General features: G+C 42.5%; 3 protein-coding genes across 4 annotated transcripts; 2 read left to right on the top strand and 1 right to left on the bottom strand.

Annotated features, from left to right (window-relative positions):
• Positions 1 to 98: 98 nt before the first annotated feature.
• Positions 99 to 7,918, top strand: samd1a (sterile alpha motif domain containing 1a). Of its 2 annotated transcripts, none has more exons than XM_069674566.1 (7): positions 99 to 544; positions 3,074 to 3,428; positions 3,891 to 4,030; positions 4,151 to 4,211; positions 5,892 to 5,973; positions 6,251 to 6,365; positions 6,632 to 7,918. In XM_069674566.1, exons 1-7 carry the CDS (start codon positions 182 to 184, stop codon positions 6,776 to 6,778), a joined length of 1,263 nt encoding a protein of 420 aa, XP_069530667.1. In that variant the 5' UTR covers positions 99 to 181; the 3' UTR covers positions 6,779 to 7,918. The 2 variants fall into 2 exon arrangements, with proteins under 2 accessions (XP_069530667.1, XP_069530666.1); XM_069674565.1 differs by having other exon boundaries at positions 4,148 to 4,211.
• Positions 7,919 to 8,126: 208 nt separating this feature from the next.
• tecra (trans-2,3-enoyl-CoA reductase a) lies at positions 8,127 to 15,093 on the bottom strand. The gene is made up of 11 exons (XM_069674404.1): positions 14,738 to 15,093; positions 14,013 to 14,064; positions 13,887 to 13,931; positions 13,678 to 13,781; positions 11,237 to 11,352; positions 10,941 to 11,046; positions 10,777 to 10,849; positions 10,655 to 10,698; positions 10,508 to 10,565; positions 10,327 to 10,415; positions 8,127 to 9,204 (listed from the first exon to the last, which is right to left on the bottom strand). Exons 1-11 carry the CDS (start codon positions 14,903 to 14,905, stop codon positions 9,031 to 9,033), a joined length of 1,029 nt encoding a protein of 342 aa, XP_069530505.1. The 5' UTR covers positions 14,906 to 15,093; the 3' UTR covers positions 8,127 to 9,030.
• Positions 15,094 to 17,075: 1,982 nt separating this feature from the next.
• dnajb1a (DnaJ heat shock protein family (Hsp40) member B1a) lies at positions 17,076 to 21,430 on the top strand. Its single transcript, XM_069674690.1, has 3 exons — positions 17,076 to 17,621; positions 18,372 to 18,955; positions 19,050 to 21,430. The coding sequence occupies exons 1-3, from the start codon at positions 17,411 to 17,413 to the stop codon at positions 19,278 to 19,280; spliced, it is 1,026 nt and encodes a 341-aa protein (XP_069530791.1). The 5' UTR covers positions 17,076 to 17,410; the 3' UTR covers positions 19,281 to 21,430.
• Positions 21,431 to 21,924: the final 494 nt, after the last annotated feature.

The following is a 21,924-nucleotide window of genomic DNA, read 5'->3' as shown; positions in this document are numbered from 1 at the left end:
AACTCCGTCGGTCCACCTTAAGCGCACACGCAAACGCACTCGCAGGAGGCGTACAGCGAGGTTTCCGCTTCTCAGTTGGGCTCGGACCGCGACTCACAAAAAACACGGTGTGTAATGCAAAAGGTTGACGCACTAAGGTAAGAAAAAACCAAGAAGAAATCAAACACACCGAGCAGTTACGATGTCTGAATCAAAGTACCGCGAGTGGATCCTGGACACTATCGACTCGCTGCGGTCGCGAAAAGCCCGGCCGGACTTGGAGAGGATTTGCCGAATGGTCCGGAGACGACACGGGTCCGAGCCCGACCGAACCTGCGCAGAACTAGAGAAACTAATTCAGGAACAAACCGTGCTGAAAGTTAACTACAAGGGCTCTATTTCATACCGAAACGCCGCCAAGGTTCAGCGGAGAAGCAGAAAAAAAGACGATGTAACGTTAACCACGGCTGCGAGACGAAGCACGGTGGAAGAAGCCAGTCATTCTGACTTGAGCAACGGGGACAGCGCTTTCGGTCCTGTAGACCAAGACGAGGAGGATTTGGAGGTATGTTGATGCGAGGGGGAGGCATGCTTAACTAGCTCACATCTCATTGTCATCTTTCAAAATTAACAGGTGGAGGTAAAAGCAAGACGCGGGTGGTAGTATGTGTTTTGCTAAAACACGTCTTTCTGTGTCTACACGGGGAGTGGTGAGGGGAGTGATTTGCAAGTGCACCCAAAACTGCCGCAGACGGGGAGCGGCGGTTGGACCTCGCTCGAGCGCTATCGAGGTGGAGACGGAAAAAAACGGAAGGTGCGCGTGTAGTGAGAGTGTGGCATATTTTACACAGCGCCGGTTTGAAAGCACTTTAAACGGGCGATGCAAACGAACAAATAGAAGACAGTAAAAGTTGCACCGTCCTGTTCGTCCGCAACAACACGAGCCACCATTATCAGCAGCAGAAAGCGCTTTTCAAGCCCCAAACTCGGCGTTGAGCGAAGGGAGGAGGGGGACTCCGCCAAGTTAGCAAGATGTGGGTAAAACTTGCCTGGAAGTTTGAAAAATGTCCCTTCAAAATAATGGCGTCTAAAAGCCAGCTCAGCAGATAAGGTTTTATTTTGAAAGCGGCAACTGGAAATGCATGTTTCCATTCTCACGGGCTTGTTAATGTGGGAGTGGGTGAAGGGAAAAAGTCTGAAACACCGAGGATGTAGGAGCCTAATGAGGGAATCTAGGACATTGTTGGGTTGTTGAATGTTTTTTTTACCTTGGGTAAAACGAGAAAAACAACCCTAGGCAAAAGCAAAATATCAGAGACCTGCATAGTTTGTATGCCCATGACGAGATTTCACCTCTTCCTCCTGACTTTAAGTAATGCTCATCACTATGTTCAGTCCTGTTAAACAGCAACCAAATCGATTATTATCGCTTCAAAAGTACTCCCTAATAAGGTGTGTGCAGTTATTCCTCTGAAAATGCAGCTATTTTTCGAGTGATGGACGATTGCCGACGCAGTGCATAAAGTCGAAGCCCTAGATCCATTATCGGACATGCAGCCAAGCTCGGTCACGTCTAATGCTTGGTGTCGGCTGTTGTGGCCTCTCCCGTCCCGTACAGCAATTACATCACTTCTTTGTGTCTGGCAACTATTTGTTGACAGCATTTAAAGAGAGGCCACATCTCTGCAAAGTAATAAAATGTGTGGAAGCCGATAACACGGTGAGACATGAACTAACGCAAAGCGACCGCAAACTGTTCGTCCAGCGCTAGCTGCTGGATGCTCCATCCGATTTGGGTTAAGCTGAGATCAAATTCACTTTGTTCTCCGAAAGGCGTGCGTGTCGCTACAAAAACGAACAAGCTTGGTTGCTTTGGACAGACTGCTTGTCGGGGCTTGTTATCAAGGTTTTATCCGAATACGAGGGTTAAATGTAGCGAGTGACCTGTCCGATAACGGACTCATATGCTTTACTCTTCATGTTCGGAGGTTTCTACTGTACATCGCTGACCCGGTGCAAAGTCAAAGTAGACTAGTGATCGAGGTGACCGCAGCTCGCTCTGCTCGGAGTGCTGCGTTGATCTGCCCGTCGAGTTAAAGCTCGTTTTTTTCCTCGGATCTGCTTTTTGCTGTGACTCGGCCCCGTGAAGCGCTCCGTTTAAGACCACAGACACAATGGCGAGCTCTTTACCGCGGCTCCCAACTCCATGCGCACTTTGGAGGAAATTTGAGTAAAACCAAAAACGCCTCCCATCGGCCCTTTCTTTGCTCCCCGTGTGAAAGAATGATCAATCAAGAAGGCCTCTAAAGACCGGGACGCGCGAGCATATCATCTGTTTCATGTCAGTCGAGGTGAAAATCCTGCTGGATTGAAATCCTCAGGGGGCATTGTGTTTTGTGACCGTGTCTTGGTGAAACTTAAGTGAAATGCAGTGCGATGGGTGAATGCCGTGCAGGCGGCTCTTTTCACAGGAGCGGGGCGGGCTTTAGTGCGCTCTTGTGCTCTCGACTGCTGGGTCTTGGACACGCAGTCGCACACAAGGTAATTCTTTACTCGGGGCGCCATCGACTAAAAACCCCAGCGAAAGGAATGCGTGCGTATTCCAAAACTAGTTACATGCAAACAGATAACATTGCAAAACAAGTGTTTAAACGCGAGGAAGCCCTGTTTATGGTAGAAGGGCTCACAATCTGTCTCCGGAGTGAACACTGTACCGCGGAAAGGGGACGAAGGCATTCAAAGGCAATAATTTACCACCACAGCGGTCAAATTGCGACATCTGTATGAGCATGTTTACGTGTAACACGTTCAGCCTACAATTAGTAGTCAGCCAGGACAACAATCCCCCGTAACAGTGCAGGCTTTTAAGTTGATGTCAAATAATGAACAAAAATTGTTGATGTTTGCTTTTCTTTCACTGCATTAAATGTTTCTTATTCACTCAAGCTTGTTGTCTTCATGGATTCTAGAAAAAAAGGGACATGTCTGTTTCATTCGGCACCTAACTAGAAATATTTTATCACATAATCATCAATAGAGATAATGAGAAAAAAAATCAGTGGCAATGAAATAGTATGATGCCTCTGTTTTGCAGGCTGACACATCAATGGCAATGGACACAGACAGTAATGCAGATGAGGAGGGGGCTGATGAGAGCCGGGATGGTCAGGACAGACCCTCTCCTGGCCGAACGTATGAAGATGCCACCGTGCACTGCTCCTCTGTGCGAGCTGTCTCTGCCCCTTGCTCCCCCTCTGGCACTCGGCCTGGCCCCGGCCCCGGCTGCAGCCCTGGCTTGGGTCTGGACTGTGTCTCTTTCCAGAAGGTTGGTGAGAGGCCCAGCTCCTTGCCCCCCTCCAGCCCCAGGGCCCTCGCACACAATGACTGGGCCTATCATTCTGCTGTCTGCCCAGCAGAGCGCCAGCACCCAGGAATGCAGAGAGACAAAGGTATTCACCCTGCTACACACGGTCTCATTTGGAGCACTCAAATATTGTTTCATGTGCAAGCTTAAGTGAATTTTTGCAATGAATGTGAAGGAAGGATGGGAGCTGAATAGGTGACATGCTTGTTGACAGTAGAAATGCCTTAGGTAATGCCGAGTTGCAGAGAAAATAATGCATTTATATTGCTCCCTGCTGCAAGAAATTCATTATTTTGTTTGTATGTTAATGTATGTAAAGAAAACACACAAAATAAAATAACAAAATAACTAAAATTTGGCTAAAATAAAGTCAGGTTCGATAATATGGATCATATCAGCTTGTAATAATGTATAAGTAAGAATTTGAATAGTTGATTCTTTTGTCAAAATATAAATTGGTAATTCCCACTAATCTTAAATCATAACCCAAGCGTATAATTTCACTGCAGCCCTAATGTATTGTTCATGTTTCACTCTGTGTTAGCAGCAGTCACCAAGCCTGCACTCCTGCCTGTAACTACCAGCCCCATTGCATTAAAGAACAACCTGAAGAAAGAAGATGGCAGCAAGGCGGAGGACAGTAGCCTTTCGTCTGACCAGTTGGTACCAGACTATGCAGCAGGGCTGGTAATTGGCCTCTATCCCTTTTGTGTCAAACACCACCACCTGTATGTCTTCTGCTTCTTTGAGCTCTTGCTTCACACCTGACGTTTTCATTTGTTTTGTTTGATTTTGTTTGGCCAGCAGGATGAGACCAAGAATGCATCTGATGGAAAACCACAGCCACTGTCTTTGCCGCCTGACAACTGTGAGTAGCATACTGTCTCACTTTCTGTTGTTAAAGCTTGCATCTGTGCTGCTAAAAACACTCTCTCATTATGGGAAATGGTTTCTAATTAGATGCACACATGTTAAGGCAATCAACAAATGACAGCTTATTCTTCAAATACCATACTGGTTGTTATTTTGCTATTACAGCTAGCACTTGCCTCGAGGCTTTCTCAAAATTTTTTGAATGCTTCACAAACTTGTCCGGCTGTGTTGCATCTAGGTTGCTCACTTCAACCGTTAAAGTCGCCGCTCAAAATATGCTGTCCTTCTGCAATACTGCACTATTAACTGCACTGCTGGTAGACATGGAAATCTGCAGACGGGATACATTTTTATTCAGTTCATGCATGATGCATCGTGATTTCTTGTCAAGAAAAATCACCACATTCCCATTACATTAATGTGCAGCTGCACAAGTTTACAGTTGCTCCTATTCAGAAAAGGTCTTGTCCCTTTAATAGTATGTATAAGTTTTTCAATAAGTATGGCAACTCAACAATTTCTGATTTTTGAATGGCCCTGTAATGAAAGGTGATGAAAAGTTATTAGGGTAAAGTTGCTGTCCACCACCTTAGAGAGCCATGGTTTGATTCCTCATAGAAGCTTGCTTGTGTATACAATAAACGTATGTTGTGTTGTCAGTGGAATGCTTACATAGTACATTAGTTCTTTGTTAAAAACCTAAAATATGACCTCCATGTTTTTTTATGCAAAAGAAGTGGTTATAGATTTCCCTCCTTTGTGAAACATTGCCAGGAGACATCTAAACAATTATTCTCTTGTGGTATAGGAGAAATAAACAACGCTAAACCATTTTGATCACTGCACAAGAACCATGCCACTGCATGCTGTACTTGTGCTGGGCCCTGATACGGCTTTGCTACATAGGCCCATCTAAAAACTGGAACTTCGTCCCTGTCATGTGTCACATATATGAAGACAGCCCTGCCAGCATCCTGGTGCAGAACTGTGCTGTATCAACACTCATTCACGGTGCCCTCACTATACTGAACCGTGAACAAACTCTTAATAGAAAACATACTGTACCGTGACAGTATAGGCCTCAGGGTCGCATACTAGCAGCAAGGAAAAGGCATCACCTCAGTCTCATCACAAATCTGCTGCCGTTTGTTCAGCATCACACCACTGAATATAAAGGATGTGGTTTATATCTACAGAAGAAAGTATTTTAAGTTAACATTTTAGTTTTATTTTGCATATTGATACTAAACTTCTCTCTTAAGAAAACACGTCTTTGCTACTGTAGTCCCCTTTTATGGCCCTTTTTATGTATGATACCAAAGTTGGAGGCAGAAATGTTGAATTGCTGTAGCCATTTGTTGCACATTTATATGATAAGCAATGCGAGGCATAATAGCTTTTTTTGGGAAATGAACAAATGCAGATGATTTTTCTGATGATTCTCATTCTCAAATGAAATGTAAATGTGTTTTTAAGCACAGCTAAGTTCTCATTTTCTAGGACGAGACAGAATACTGAAGTGTTTCTCCGACTTTCTATCAAAATGTCACAGTGAAATAAATGCTGCATGCTGTTTAGGTGATGTTTCTCCCGGAGCTTGTCGTGATATCTTTAAACTCATTGTAGCAACAGTTGCGGAACATTTGTAGTCATTTTGCTTCTTTTTTGTTCACAGGTACGTTTAAGAATAAGATAGATATATCCTCCTTCACAGCAGCCGGAGACGCTCTTCTGAATGGTGGTAAAGGTGATGAAATGTGAGTATGCTGTAATAAGTATTTAATTCTCCTTCAGAGATGCATTTTAGCAAAGTCGTAAGATAACACCCTCCCTCCTCACAAGAGCTTTTCACCCTCTCTTACATTTTACTTCTCAGTAATGTCTTGAATAATTAACATTTCTGAGGCACAAAATCTTTTTTAAACATAATGACTAAGCACCACAAATTTCACTTCAACCACAACAAAGTGAGACGTGAAGACAGGTCACACTGCGGTCATGTGTCTGACTCACTGTTGTCTTATCTTCCTCCAGCTCTGTGAAGAAAGAGAAGGTGGGGCAGAACTTGTTGCTGTGGACTGTTGCAGATGTGGCCAGTTACTTCTCAGCTGCAGGCTTTCCAGAGCAGGCTGTGGCTTTTCGAACACAGGTCAGTGCACCATCACAAAGCTACCATAGAGGGCGCTCCAAGTTCACTAAAAACCACACAAACAGGCAACGAATATAAAATGTGTTGCACAGTCGCTCTTGAAAAACAAAGTCGTTTTTTTCACATGTATGTAGCCTTGTATAGCTAATTTAACAGTTAGTATATAGAGAGTCCATTTAAAACAGTAGGTGCACTCACAGATGTTCAGCATATAGAAACCAGTAGTTGACGCTTACTGAGCAGAACATTTTCTCTCTCCCCAACAGGAAATTGATGGGAAGTCCCTTCTCCTAATGCAGCGCAGTGACGTGTTGACCGGTTTGTCCATCCGGCTCGGCCCTGCCCTCAAAATCTACGAGCGCCATGTAAAGGTGCTGCAGAGGACCCACTTCCTGGAATACGAAGACATCTGAAGCGATGATATCACGATACAGACAGAAAGACAGACAATGCTGCAGTGACCCCAAAGTGCATGCAGTGCCCTCTCCCATCTGGATCCTGCCACCCACCTTCATATACGGACTATGTAGAGGGTGAGTGGAGGGGGGAGGCTGCGGTGGAATTAACTTTCACTGTGAACATGACCAGAAACTGAAAGACACTCATCCTACCTCTCATTATGGTCTTTGGATTTCAAATGATTTTCATTTCACGTATGTGGCCGTTACATTGCATCGTCAAACGAAATGACAGCTATGTCCATAGTATGTTAAACGGAGGACCAATGACCTTTCTGCAAGAGATCGATAATGAAGCCAACGGAGGGGACTGAGCCTTGCTCCAATTAGACCACCTATGGGCTAACATGCCCACAGAGACGTGAAAGCATACAGCCGAGACCTTTTTGTGTGAAAGTTTTGGGTCCATAAGAAAACGTTGCTTCGCTGTGGCTCTATAATTTCTCCCTTTAACTTGCTCTGTCTATTACGGTACCATCTCTATGTCCAGAAACTGTCGAAACAGACAAACATAAAGCACATGTGATGTGCTTTTTCCGTTTCTCAAGAGAGGAGTTTAATGAAATGTCTTCAAAGTGCTCCTGAAGTCTACATATCTGCATCAGGAGTCTGTTCCTGACTTATCATGCCACCAAAAGCTGCTGATGTTGGATAACGTCTTCAGTGTCTTTGAGGTATAAGTGATATTATATACTTCCACTTGCTGGCAAGGCAATATATTGGATTTTCTTTCCCCCTTTTCTATCTTGTTTAGATTTGACTGAGGTCCAACTTAATACATTTTGGGAAACAACTGCAGATAGGTGTGACCAGGAAATGTGTAGCCTAATGGAATTTACTTTTATACGAAAGCAAAATAGGGTGATAAACTTAGGGGAACAGTTATTGTTATACTAAATATAGTGTTTTAAATTGAATAACGCTGGTCAGCGCCCGTTTACCGAGCAGATACCTTGATCAAATGCAATATTTTATGTTATCCATGTTTAATTTGTCCAGTGTTTATTTGTGTTCTGATGTAAGTCAGCCTCTTGAATTGTAACATTCCATGATGTCTACATCTCCGATGTATCTCCTGTCATTTTTATCTGTAACGTTGACACTTCTTCCAGAGTCACGAATAAAGCTTGTGTCTCTCTATTCACTCGTTTTATTAAACTCACAGTCATGTCAATAATGCGCATCAAAACAATCGTTTCAGTGGGTCTGTGTCACCTTGAAAGGGTGCTAGGACCGTCACAATCAAATATTGTAAACAAACTGTCCACTTCAGATCAACATCCTGCTCCACGTTTAATGTTCCCCTCGCTCAAGAATTACAACAACGTCATGTAAGGCATTTAATAATTTAAAGAATTTATAAAACAGAATCAAAGTTCTTCATTTCAGAGAATAACTCCATCCAATTTTGGAAGCACCGTCAAACCAGGTTTCTGTCTGTGTTCGTGTCCGCACAGCTCTTCAGATTAGTACAAAAACAATACAACTGCACAATGCTGACAACGCACAATAACTTTATACTAGACACACCGTACACAGACGATGGTTTGATGTCTGAAACTACGAGTCTGTGAATGCTGTCAGCTGTGTTGTTTTCTGTACCACAAACACTTGATCCATGTACAAACAAAAAGTTAAGGTGGAAAATGTTGTAATCTGCATACAATTTCTAATCCACACATCACTAGTACATTAGAGTAAGGTCACTTGAATCAGTCAGATCAGTCGAGTACTGCAAGAGGCCACAAAGCTGTCAGCTGCCGGGTTGCACACTAGTCTGACAATGCAAATTAGCCTCCCAGCTGTGTGGGAACCGTGTGAGTACCAAAAGCATTGAAAATAAAGGGATATTTTAAAAACTAAACACTCTTAATCAAACTTGTCATCAAAGTAGCAAAATAATACTTCATCCTCTTGCTCTTCAAGATCCCATACAACATAAAATTAAGACTTTGTTGCATTAAACTCTGAAGGCTTACCTGTAACAGTCCTGCATTCACCAGACTCTCAGAGTAACTGCCGCCCCGTGTTATGGAGTGACATGTAAGAAAATGTTACATGGAGTCCATATGACCAAAATCCATCCGTGCAGTTAACTGTAGCACATACTTTCTGACATCCAGTGGATTTGGAGGCCCTTTAAAAAAAAGGACCCGATCAGGGATGTGGTGGATGTGTGTAGCAACCGTTGTTTTCTGTGCCAGGCTCTACAGGATGAAGGGGAGGATGGAAGAGCGCAGGGTTGGATAATCTCTGAACTCCTTCAAGTAGCTGCGGTGTTTGCCTTTGGCCCACACAGTCATCTGGATGAAGGCCACGAGGGTGAAGAAAGCCACAGGCACACACTGGGTCATCACTGTGAAGCCCATCCAGGAGCCCAGCTGTGGGCAAGAAGTTTGCAAACACAAACACACACACACACATAGGGCACTGAGATGAGATTGATGTGCAGGATGTAACCAGTAGATGGCAGCAACAATGCGTCTGATGCAAGTGAGTAACAGATACTGTTGAGTTGAGTACTAGTACTTGGCTACTCAGACAAAAACACTGTTGCCTTCAGTATTTCGTCATTAAACAGAATTGACAACAACATTTTTGCACTGGATGAGGATTGAGGATTTTGTCCCCCATCATATTAAGAAGAAATGTCCGAATGTCCAGTATGAACAAGAGGACTGAAACCTGCTTCAGAGTTCAAGTGGCTACCAGAATAATGTTTAAAGAGCCTTAAAAAATGTAGGAACCTAACCTTTAATGTAAGATGCAACTGTTTCTTTTATCAAAGTTTAAAGTTGTAATCTCGAAGATCTCAGTTTCAACACCTAAGGCGATAAACTGTAATTGCGGGAGCACACTTCCCAGATATCCAGACAGTGTTGCAAGTGTGACGTCCACGGTTGCCTCTGGTCGTAACTCTTGATTTTCCTCGCTGACTGTTTGCCTTCATCTGAGCGTCCAATTTGTTTCTTTTTCTTTGGGTTGTCACTTATTTTTTAGGTTGTATAGTCATCGATCTTTTCTTTGTTTGTTCAGCCATAGTAGATTACAGTTTACTCGCAACACTTTCAGAGTCCGGAAAAGCAGCTGCTTAGCTCCGCCCACCCTCTCTGGCAGACCAACCACTGCTGCATGATGGAAAACGCGTCACTAACTGGACGCCGCTTGTGATTTTTCCCGTGAAAGTCGCCACAGACACCCAGTCCATAATACTGCTTATGCAAAGGCTTTCATCAGTGGGCCATAGGCTCACTCACCATTGTGTTACCTCATTCGGTGATAGATCGTGACTTCACAGACATTTATTAAAATGAAAATCTTCGAGATTAACACTTTAATCAAAGCTACACACTGACCATCTGTGTAGCTGACTGAACAGACCGTGAAGCTAAAACATTTTTTGCGCATTATCTGTAATTTTATTTCATAGAAACACATTTCAAAAGCAATTACGTTGTTTTTTTCCTATAAAAGTTATGCAAGTGTAGATTTCTTCTGCTTACCTCATATGTGTAGTTCGGACAAGAGACCAGCCAAAAAATCCAAGTGAAGGGATTTTTCGTTGGATATGGAATCTTCTTGGATTTTGAACCTGCGATTATGTGTAAACACACACACAAAGATTGTACTGCATTCATGGAAAAATGCTTATTGACACAACATGGATGGTAAGAAAATACTCACTTTGTAGTTTGACGTTACGAAGAGCAACATGGATGGAAAAATTGCCCACTTGACAGAACTGTAGGAATAAAGAGATCCAAATAGATTGTTAGGACACATGTCTGGAGGTCGGCAAAAATAAACTACTTTAACATTCATAAAACTTACCAAGAAAAAGTAAAGTCCTGTATTCACCTGCTGCTGCCCGTAATCTGTCATTGTGTCAAAGAAATATGGAGGTCAACTTTGACTGATAAGTTAAAGTAAGATCTGCAGTGTTGTGCACTTACAGGGCGTGGTGTAGAGAGGGTGGTTGATGTAGTATGCCATCCACGCTGCAGTGCACCAGTAATAGCCACAATTCTGGAAAAGAAGGAAGGACTATAATAAGTCAGACTATCAAGAAAAGGCTCTATATTGAACAACGCACTAAACACAAACAAAGGTCACTCACTTTAAATATGTTTCTCAGAGGCATGGTCCCATGGGAGATACGATGGACAAACAGAGTCTCCAGAATCCTCTTGATGTAGTGGAAGGAGTGACACATACAGGCCAAGCTGCAACACAAATAAACACACTCAGGTATCAATCTATCATCAATAAATTGCCCCGCCGTGCTCCATTACGCTTGGCTCTGCATTAGTGTTTGTCATGTTTAGTCGGCATCTGTTCAATGCCAGGGACTGTTTGATACACTGCAGCATCGCCGCAATCGCTCCTGGAATACACGAGCAAGCTGACACTCACTGTACGACCCAGTGCTTGCTGCTGGTGAAGTCATATTTCGGAGAGTAAATGAAGGGAAGGCGGAAGTAGAACATTAAGTAGATGATCAGTGGGCCAACACACTCTGACAGGAACACCTGAAGTGAGAAAAGAAAACACAGAAATGCTTCATTTTGTTCATGATTAGAGAAGTGCAAAACTGTGCAGATAATAGCACAAAACACAGCAGTCATGAATGGATACCTGAACAGCGTTAAATTTAACAGCTCTTAATATAAATTCCCATTATATAAATACACTAACCAGTGAGATTAAAGTATTTTCTCCCTGTTAGATCAGCACTTTGCGGTCTACACCCTCTGCCAAAGACAGAACATGCAACTGACACCAGACTGGCTCTCCATGTACTCCTCCTCAGCACTCACAACAATTTAGTGTAACAATAATAGTATTCAACATGTGCCCGTGGAGCACATGAGACGAGAAGACAGCTTGTAATACCAGCTTTCCACAAATGATATGATCAAGCGAAGCAGCACAGCCGAGAGTGAAATCGATCCCTGAATCAGCACCTCAAGCAGAGCCCCGGCTCAGCAAGCCTGACCAATAGCTACTGCTGGTGGTCTCTGCTGTGGCACCTCATGCCCCTCCACCCTCAGTGACATTAGTCTGAGGCCTGGCATGGTGCTGGGAGTGGTGCCAGGGTTGGTAAGGACAGGGAATGTAGAGACTGGGTGGGCGAGGGTGAGTAAAGAGGCACAGTGAAAGGCAAGTGAGAGGTCAGAGGGAATAAACACCTTTGGGAGAAATGAGGTCATGGGATTAGATGTCCGAGGACAGAGGACAGGCGGTGCAGGAGGTGAGAGAAAAACGAACCACAGCAAACCACCTCTATCTGTCACTGTGGGTTGATATTTATATTCAAGAGTTGTTGAGTGGGTGAGAGAGTGTCTGTTTATATCTAAAGTACAAGAATCTTGAAAGACCATACCAGGAGGTCTGCTTGTTTTAGCTGATTAAGTACAAATCCTTTAGCATTTGCAAGGAACGCCTCATTTCTTTCCCTGACTTCCAGCTACAATCAAACTTTGCATTCTAAGCTATAGTTTTGCAAAAAGGAAAATGTGAACACAATTATTTCTTCCACTGAAAAAGGTTAATGCCGGAGGATCAGCTCTTCCAGGCTGTCGAGATGCCTGAAAATCTTTTTTAAAACATACTCAAAACTAAATTACCACACTTTAAAGTTATAATGTCAAAGTTCACAGTTCCAGATTAACAGACGTCTACGGTTGGCTCCGATTGTAACTCTTGATTTTCCTCGCTGACGGTCGCTTTTCTTTTTAGACTGTTTGCCTTCATCTGAGCGTCCAATTTCTTTCTTTTTCTTTGGATTTTCAATTATTTTTGAAGTTGTATCTGTAGTCATCGATCTTTTCTTTGTTTGTTCTGCCATAGTAGATTATTGTTTACTCGCAAAACTTGCAGAGAACGGAAAAGCAGCCGCTTAGCTCCGCCTACCCTCTCTGGCAGACCAACCACTGCTGCGTGACGGAAAACGCGTCACCAAAGCCGCTTTCCCACTGGTCAAAAAAACTACAAACACCCGCTAACATACAGCTTTTTTGCTTAGTGGGAAAGGTTACAATTGGCATTCAGACCCAGGTCAAATGACTCTGCAGTAGACAATTAATAGAGCCGAGGTGATAAGCAACAATGGGAACACAAACCCTGTGTCGACATGCTAATCTCCTGCCCCTTTCCGGCACGATGCTATGCTCTGTCCGTAACTTCTGGGACTCCTTGTCATCTCAGCTACAAATTCTGCCCGTCTCCGTCCGAGCAGCGCTCGAACATCGTTCCAAATTTGTTGGCTCAGAGTTTGATAAACAGACCTAACGTAATATCTTCACTGTTTACTAACCCTGTTTCGGGCGCGTTTGTGACATCAGATGGTGACGCAGCAGAAAAAGGACCGAAAGGAGTATACTCCACTGGCAATGGGAAAAGAGACAATTGGCATTTATAAGTGGGTCTTCCCGGATCTGAAAAACCTCCATCAACACGTTAAATTTAATTGGGAAAGAGGTATAACTGGGCGCTGCTTGTGATTTTTTCCACGAATGTCGCCACAGACACCAAGTCCATAATAATACTACTGCAAATGCAAAGGCGGTGGGCCACAGGCTCAATCACCGTTGTGTGACCTCATTCAGCGGTAGATGTAGGATGTAGATTTAGGAGATTATATATTTAACCTTGGCAAGTATATTTTGTTACTTACCAAAAGAAGTTGGAAAATGAGACTCAGTCTAATAACACGATGGAAAGAATACTATGAAGGATGGATAGAAGTTTGCAGTGAAGTAAGGCATGCATAACGTAACATGATTCACTGGATTAAAACATGAAAACCACTGTATGGTTCTAAACATTGTGTATCTGTGCACATGTTGACTCACGGTTCCCCATGTGAGCTGGGGTCCTAGGTCACTGAAATAAAAATGGGCTGTGGTTCCCACAGGAAGCGTCTGCAGCACTTCCTCATCCCTGAGACTCTTGGCCTCTAAAAAACACCACAGTCCACAACAATCAGCAGAGAACACAAAAGTAATCCCATCAATCAACTGAGTTCAATAAATGCAGAATTTATGGTACAAAGCACACCCACTTGGATCCAAACGCAGGGATTGTCTGGCTGGATACCACTTTGGATCTGTTGAAATAGAGAAGAACTTTACTCTTTGCATGCTTGAGAGATCATTTATTATTATCATCATGTCTCAAACATACTCACATGATTTTTGAAACAAAGCTTTAATATCCAAAACAGTTGCAGTCGGCTCCACCTGCAATCAAAATAAAGCCATGCTTTAAATAAGAAGTATCAGCATGATTAGTGGGCAGGCTTACCGGTTTTTACTGCAGAAATTTTCACGACTTCTTGAATTTCTCAGACTTGCATTTTCTTCATTTATACTTCCTCAAATATACAAGCTGCTAATCATGTGTGTCTGCCTGCCAGTCGGTCCCGTGCAGCACTGGCATGTGCTGTAGCTGGAACAGAGAATTCCTACCAGATGAAATGGGAATTCTCACCTCCTAACTGCAACCATCGTTCAATAGAGACGTAACTGATAATGGCCGCACTTGACCGTGCCGCCTATGAAGTGGATGATTATCTGTAAAATTACCCGTCTGCTCACCGCGATGACCCTGAAGTTCTTGAGCTAAAACAAACATGTTTCCGCTGAGCACCGTATCCTCTGCTTGTGCTACTTTTAGAACACACGTAAGACGTTTAAAGCATAAAATGTTAAAACGAATGCACTGGGAGGTGATAAACTGTAGTAATTGATCATAAAATGTATGGAATGCTAAGTTCTTGAGCACTCTTTTTGTATCAGACTTTAACATGTGACCACAAGGCATCAAAGCAATATTAAAAGTCTTCTAAAAAATCATCCTGGTCAATATAAAAGGTGAGTGTAATCAGAAACCTTCCATCATCCTGACACTCACCTTGTCCAATAGCAGCAGTTTCTCTTTAGTCTTTAGGTCAACGATCTCCACCTCAAAGTAAACAATCCTTTTGGCCTTTTTAGGAGGTTTCGGCTTTGGCCTCGGTGCAGACTTCTTATCAGTCTCTGCTCCATTTACACTCTTTGCCTCTAAGGCGAGGACATCCATGATAGAGTTTGATCCAAAACTTCAGTAGCCTGGAGAAATAATCTATGATATGTCCAGTGACGCTGGCTGTCCTCTGCTGGTATGGAAAGCAACCCCCTGCTCACCCTGTGCACAACTGTCAGTCCAACTCAAGCGTGTCGTCTTCGGTGTCTTTGGGACTCTCCGAATAGCCCTCCACCTCCAGGAGAAGAGTGACTGAAATAAGTTAGATCATAAACACTTTTTTCCCCCCCGGGTGGAGTGCATGTGTGTGAGAGAGTAGGAGGAAATAAAGTGAGGGGAAGTTGAAGGAGACTTGGCCTGAGAAATATGAAGTGAACCTGCTTCTTACCTGAATAGAAGCCTCTTCATGATCCACAGCCCCCCTTCATGCAACAAAACGCACTGAAGACGAAACCGGAGAGCCCCAAGACATAATCCACAGCGCGCCATTTGCAAGGCTAAATATAAGTTGCCTGATTTGCTCTGCACCAGCTTAGTAACCTTGGGCAGCCACATGCAGCCCTTCCCAGTGACAAATGCCAATGTGCTCTCATTAGACCTAAAAGACAGACACATCTCCTGTCTGCTCTGCTACTTGCTTTGTTACACAGTTAAAGGGCCCCACTAAAAGCCTGATCCATGGGATGAAAGACCTCCACATGCCAACACAACCCCCTTCCCCCGACCACCTGTGTGGCTGGTATCCTTTCCTCTTCCTGACCTCCAAACATATTTATTTCAGGGCCTGTGTTGTTGAAGGTTTGTGTTCTCAAGGAACAACACGGTTTCTAAAATACTTGAAGGTAGGTTTGTGGTGGGAGGAGGAGGTGGAAAAGAAGAAAATGCTGATTGGGAGAAGATCAGAGATGCCTTTCGTCACGCCAGGTCAACTAATCACCGCACATAGCCAACTGCATATCTATATTCTATGTTCTATTTATAACCAGGAGGAGCTGTGCGAGCCAGCAGCATGTAGCGGTATCACAGTTTGCATTACAAGATCACTTTTGACTCTTGTATTTGAAAATAAAACCCTGTGCTTAACCTAAACCGTTTTAAGTTGGTGAACAGACATTGATGTGGAAATTATCACCTTAAAAATGCACTAACTCGGCCTGAACTCCTTTTTAAAGGTGGCAACACTTAGGTGTGACGTGAGAGGAATGCTGTAACATGGCACTCTTGGAGACCACTGATCCCCAGAGTGTCCTAGTTAGAGGAACCGTCATTTTTACTCTCTTGTAGATATATTGGCACATTCACAATTTATTTGACCTATCTGGAGATTCTATGATACTTGTGTACCTCTGTAATAAAAACACCTCTGTATTCTTACCATAATCAAAGATTTGACATTAATGTAATCAAAGAAAAACTAATTTCATTATAATCAGATTCAGATTCATAAGATGTCTGTAATTCTGAATAAAAGTATAATAACTGATTTTAACCAGCCCAGCCTCCAGCACATGTACACCTCCTGAGTCAGGCCTGGTAAACAATTGCAAACCCCTCACACTCTGGACATAAATCACTTCAATTCGTCCCCTCTGGTGGGCGCTATACAGCATCTTACAAGCATTTTAAGTAGAGAAAGTCTGCTGTAGAAAATAGGACAGTTTCTCTCTACAAACCATAGGCGACATGAAGTCTGGGAGCAATCCAAGAACCTCTAAACACCAAATCACCTCACTGCACTTACAGATTATGAACTTACACATACAGTTTTACCCATACAGTCATGATGGTCAGGAAAAGAGTTGATGCAAGTCTAATTAAACTTACTTTAAGTTTTTCTGACCTTAGAAATATGACTGTCATCAAAACTAAGGCACATTGCTAAGTTAAGCCTATTGTATGGTTATGGAAAGCAAAAACACCAAAAAGGAAAGCGACTGCGCATGCGTGGTAATTAAATTCTTACTAAAAAGGGTGATGACAGATCTAGAAAGCAGCTGATTAGTTCTAGAAATTCAACCAAGAAATAAAATAATTCGGGAGGATTGCTGATGAATGGATTAGTCTGATTTTTATTATAAAGACTGATTCTGCCGCTTCTTTGTGTCTATAATTGTGACATTGTAACGTTGTACAAGCGAACCCGGAAGTTGTAGGTAGTGAATTCTCTTGGCGTGGTAGTGATGACGATGACCCACATCAGCAGCACCAGCTTCTTCCAGAAGTTTCCATGCAGGGTTTTCAGCTCGGCAGCAACACACAGACGCTAATTTGTGAACATGGTGTTTTATGTTGCGTGGTTTTAGTTACGTGATATTATTTTTCGTCGTCGTCTTGAGAAGTAGAACGTTGTCAACTGTGTGTGACATGTGAGAGAAGCTAACCTTGACAGTCAGCAAGCTAGCTATTTTCCGCAGCGGTGACAGCTGCGGCGGCGGTTGAGGAGCTTAATTACCTGGCCCAATCTTCGGACATGCTGGATGTGTTGGTTGCGCTGACCAAAAGCTGAAGTATTTGCACTGAAATGGTTTTATGAAGTTGAAGAGGGACTGACCGGTCATTGTAATGGGTAAAGATTACTACAAAGTGCTCGGAATAGCCAAAGGTGCCTCCGAAGATGAGATAAAAAAGGCGTACAGAAAACAGGCCCTGCGTTACCATCCTGACAAAAACAAGTCTCCCGGAGCTGAAGATAAATTCAAAGAAATTGCTGAAGCTTATGATGTCCTCAGTGATGCCAAGAAAAAGGACATTTATGATCGCTTTGGAGAAGAAGGTAACTGAACTCCTCTTCACGACAACTTTGTGTTTTTCTACTTGTGCCAACACGTTTTATACAACTTGGGATGTTTCTATATTATTTTGCAAGCATGCATTTGCACTCCCCGATTCTGTGAAATGTTGTTAGTTGATGCATTGATGCATCCTACTAATTGCTGCTTCTGTATAATCTTTCAGTAGCCAGACAATGAAGGGGTGTGTGTGTGCACAATGGATGGAGAACTTACTGGAAACAGCGAGTTCTTGCCTGTCCTGTCAGTCTGTCGCTGGAATGATAATTCAGGTTTAACCAGGTCAAAAATGCACATATGTGTGCCTTTAGGCTGAAATGCTGCAGTGTGCATTATTATGTTGCACGGACAGAGACGGAGATCCGATCAATCAGAATATTGATAGAATTTTAATGGGGATTTAGTGGTAAAGTTAACATATGCTAATAAACAGGTCAAAATGTTCTGAATTTATATCATATTAAAGTTCTGTCAAATAAATAACTCATGTAACATATACTTTTCTCTACTGACAACCCATTATGTCTACATGTTTACATAAGAGTACAAATCATTGGGTTATTTGCAATAGTTTTATTCATACTCATTGTGTGAATTGACCTCCTATAGCCCGACTAAGACTGGGTTTTTGTTCTTCTTGTTTGCTATCAGCTGACCTGTGGAGAAAGCTATATGTGATAATGTTATCAACTCATCTATGCTCTATTTCTTTCCTTCATCTGCATCCTTTTTAGGATTAAAGGGTTCTTCTGGCGGTGGAGGCGGAGGACACAGCGGTCAAAGCTACAACTACACCTTCCATGGAGACCCTCATGCCATGTTCGCTGAGTTCTTCGGCGGCCGCAGCCCTTTTGATCATTTCTTCACACAAAATGGGGAGGATGAAATGGACATCAACGACCCCTTTGCACCGTTTGGCATGGGAAGAATGGGCAACATGGGTGGCTTTCACAGGTCCTTTAAATCCCACCCAGGAGGCCCTCGCAGAGCGCAAGAGAGAAAGAAGGACCCGCCCGTAGTGCATGAGCTGAAGGTGAGCCTTGAGGAGGTCTTCTCGGGCTGCACCAAAAAGATGAAGATTTCCCGCAAGAGACTGAACCCAGACGGCTGCACCATGCGTAGCGAAGACAAGATTTTAACGGTCGACATCAAGCGTGGCTGGAAGGAGGGGACAAAAATCACTTTTCCCAAGGAGGGGGATGAAACTCCGAGCAACATTCCTGCAGATGTGGTGTTTGTAGTAAAAGATAAACCCCACCCTGTGTTCAGAAGAGAGGGCTCCGATATAATTTATCCTGCAAAAATATCACTAAGAGATGTAAGTAAATATCACTGATTATCCTAACTATACCAAATATTAGTGGCTTTACCGTCTGATAATTGTTTTCCATCCTCTCTCTGTCTCCCTCCAGGCGTTGTGTGGATGCACGGTCAACGCCCCGACGCTGGACGGCCGAACCATCACTGTGACCTCCAGAGACGTTGTCAAACCTGGAACCAAAAAGCGTATTGCTGGAGAAGGGCTCCCTCTGTCCAAGTGCCCCGAGAGGAGAGGAGACATGATCTTGGACTTTACAGTAAAATTCCCTGACAAACTGGGCCAAAACACACGAGAAGCACTCAAGCAGATCCTTCCACCCTGACTTGAAGTGACCAAATTGTGCGCCAAAAATAAGTTAACAAGTAACAACACTTACAGTGACGCTCTCTTATGCTTTCAGCCTGAGCAATTGAGGCTCAGGAAAGATTTGGTTCAAGCTGCCTGAGCACCAAATCCATATGCTTACCCAGTATGTTGTCAGTTTACTGAGTGTGTTTAGACAGAAGAGCTTACTTTAGGCTTGGTTTTGGCATTCAGCTGAGGTTCAGTATCAGTATTAGGTAACAGCCTGCCACAATGACAAACTGAGAGAGGTCAAGTTACTAGAAAATGTAAGATGTATACAGATGAGGTGATGGGTCATGGTTTGGCACCAAGAAGGAGAAATCATAGAAACCAGAGTGCTTTTTTTAAGTTTGTCAAATTGCAAAAACTTAGTATAGTAACTGAGGAATTGATTTTTGTGTGCTTTAAGGTAGAAATGGGATAAACTGTTGTGACCAATACTGACTGAAGAGGATCAGTATGATCAAGATGTAACATCTGAAAACAAATATCTTCAGAAAATGCACAAATATGAAGGTCGAGGGACAAGTTTGTGTAATGAAAGCGTTCCTTATTTAGTTTGTAGTCTGTTTGAAGTACAAGTAGTATAATGCAATCATATTAGAGCTGGCTTTGGTTGCATGTAGGAAATAACTAAGCGGAGGGATAAAGAGGTGGAAAGCATTATAAAAAAAACCCCACACTGACGACGATTCGCTTTTTCTTCATTTTTTAAATCTCTATAAAAACCAATATCTCCATATGAATGCCGATAATAATCTGCTGTAGATGTGCGCTCTAAACTCCGACCCAATTCTGTCTTTTTCAAGCTGCTTGTCAGATTGTAAACAATGACCAAGCACCATAAGAGTAAGTGTTGTGTATCCATCAAACGACTGCCGATGTCTGGCCAGATCTGGCGACGCTATTACACTTTGTCGATGTCGCTTCAGTGTTTCAGATTTCTACACTTAGTCAGTTATAATGGGCCACTGACAAGAAAATATAATTAAAATATGCACAAAACTCTAATTGTGTATGGGGCTCCAGTTATAATTAAGACATATCAAGCGTTGCATGCTGTGAGGCAGGATTATACAGATTTAAAATCTCAGCTCAGTTAATCTGAGTTTACGGATCAAATTTCTATCAGGACGAAAACTAATTGTATTGTTGTTTAAGATGACACCTCTTGTTTACTTCTACAATATGTTGTTTATCTGGGAGTACACAGCCTCATGAAAAATGTTTGTAGCAAGACTTGTGCCAAATAATTGCCCCTTATGTAATTATATGTGTGTCCACAAGTGTGTTGAGAGCATGTTTTTATCCTGTCATGTGTGACTGATAAACTACTAAAAGATTGACCCTTTTAGGATAAGCAACATACAGAAGGGTTTGTTAGATATTTGCGTTCCTCTGTCTGTTTGACTGCCTATTTAATCTACAGCCAGTGAGTATTTCTTTCTTTTAACCAACATGGTTTCAACCATGTGCATCAGTCTGGCATTAAATATCACAAAGACTGAGATGTGAAAAGAAGTTTGAGCCCCTGACTTGAAAGTCTGCACAACATATTTCAGTTTGATATCTTATATCATATACCTCATGGCATTTGCTCAAAGATGTACAGTATCTGGAAATACAGTATGTAGTGTCATAGTTCAGTGGGAATCCTAAAAAATACTATTGAACTGTGTGTCATCTTCAGCCCTGTGCACCTTTTGATTGTGTTGATTGAAGCTTGTAAAGCAGTTGGTTCATTTTCCCATTTGAAGTATTTTTTTGTTGACTGTCAAAACGTCATGGCAGTGTTGACTTCATCCTGCTCCTGCTGGAGTTTTAAGTTAAACTTTACAAAAACATGTGATTAACATGAATGTAGAGATGTGTAATCTCTGTTACGTGTAACTTTTTTTTTGTTTAAAAAAAAGGATATTTGTTTTTTTTCGTGCTGTTTTTCCTTTTTAAGGGAATGAGGCGTAAGCATTGATATGTTTTACCTCTTGTTTATGTTTAGAAATTCCTCAGGTTGGGATTCAAGATATTTTCATTTTTAAAAATAAATCTTTTATGAATTGATAATGTGAGAATTTTTTAACAGATCTTTCCTATGCTGTGTTGATTTGCATTTCAACATTAAAGAGACTGGCTATCTAATCAATTTTTGCGTTCATGTTAAAGTTATTGAGGACATTTTAGCATTTAAAGCATTTTCCCCACACACTTCTTTCAGATGTCTAAATTTTGTTTTACACAATGAGGTTAATGTTCATACACTGCCCCGTAGAAGCAAAGGTGCAACTACAGTGGTTAGGTATTTTGTTATTTTGACGTTTTTACACCGGAAGTCTCGCTTCATTACTGTATGTGGCTTGACACTAGTGCCGTTGCAATAACTCACCGTGGCCACTAGAGGGCACGTAACTAATGATTGTCACCACCCCTGTCAAACTTCTTGGACACGAAACGGAGGAAAGAAAAACACATATTATTATAAACCTCAAATCGTTATGCTGTTTAAAGGTAAGACGCAGAAGCATGGATTTATTTTGCCTCGTTTGTGTGATTTAGAAATTACTCACGTAGCTATCCGCACAGCTTTTATGAATTAATATTGTAAGCAAATTTTGCAATGAATC

The sequence above is a fragment of the Semicossyphus pulcher genome, unplaced genomic scaffold, assembly GCF_022749685.1.
Source record: "Semicossyphus pulcher isolate SPU_LCO1_2020_fin unplaced genomic scaffold, fSemPul1.0.p SCAF_23, whole genome shotgun sequence".
Lineage (NCBI taxonomy): Eukaryota > Metazoa > Chordata > Actinopteri > Labriformes > Labridae > Semicossyphus > Semicossyphus pulcher.
The sequence above is the reverse complement of the archived record's forward strand: the minus strand, read 5'-3'. Positions and strand labels throughout refer to the sequence as shown.

What these genes read in the sequence shown, in the direction of transcription:
- samd1a (XM_069674565.1), top strand. Translation starts at nt 182, where the DNA reads ATGTCTGAATCAAAGTACCGCGAGTGGATCCTGGACACTATCGACTCG. An exon ending in AGGAATGCAGAGAGACAAAG is followed by an intron (nt 3,429 to 3,890) that starts GTATTCACCCTG and finishes CTGTGTTAGCAG; the next exon opens with CAGTCACCAAGCCTGCACTC. An exon ending in GGTGGTAAAGGTGATGAAAT is followed by an intron (nt 5,974 to 6,250) that starts GTGAGTATGCTG and finishes ATCTTCCTCCAG; the next exon opens with CTCTGTGAAGAAAGAGAAGG.
- dnajb1a (XM_069674690.1), top strand. Translation starts at nt 17,411, where the DNA reads ATGGGTAAAGATTACTACAAAGTGCTCGGAATAGCCAAAGGTGCCTCC. An exon ending in TGATCGCTTTGGAGAAGAAG is followed by an intron (nt 17,622 to 18,371) that starts GTAACTGAACTC and finishes CATCCTTTTTAG; the next exon opens with GATTAAAGGGTTCTTCTGGC. An exon ending in CAAAAATATCACTAAGAGAT is followed by an intron (nt 18,956 to 19,049) that starts GTAAGTAAATAT and finishes GTCTCCCTCCAG; the next exon opens with GCGTTGTGTGGATGCACGGT.
- tecra (XM_069674404.1), bottom strand. Translation starts at nt 14,905, where the DNA reads ATGGATGTCCTCGCCTTAGAGGCAAAGAGTGTAAATGGAGCAGAGACT. An exon ending in CTCTGAGAAACATATTTAAA is followed by an intron (nt 10,850 to 10,940) that starts GTGAGTGACCTT and finishes CTTCTTTTCCAG; the next exon opens with AATTGTGGCTATTACTGGTG. An exon ending in CCCTCTCTACACCACGCCCT is followed by an intron (nt 10,699 to 10,776) that starts GTAAGTGCACAA and finishes ACACAATGACAG; the next exon opens with ATTACGGGCAGCAGCAGGTG.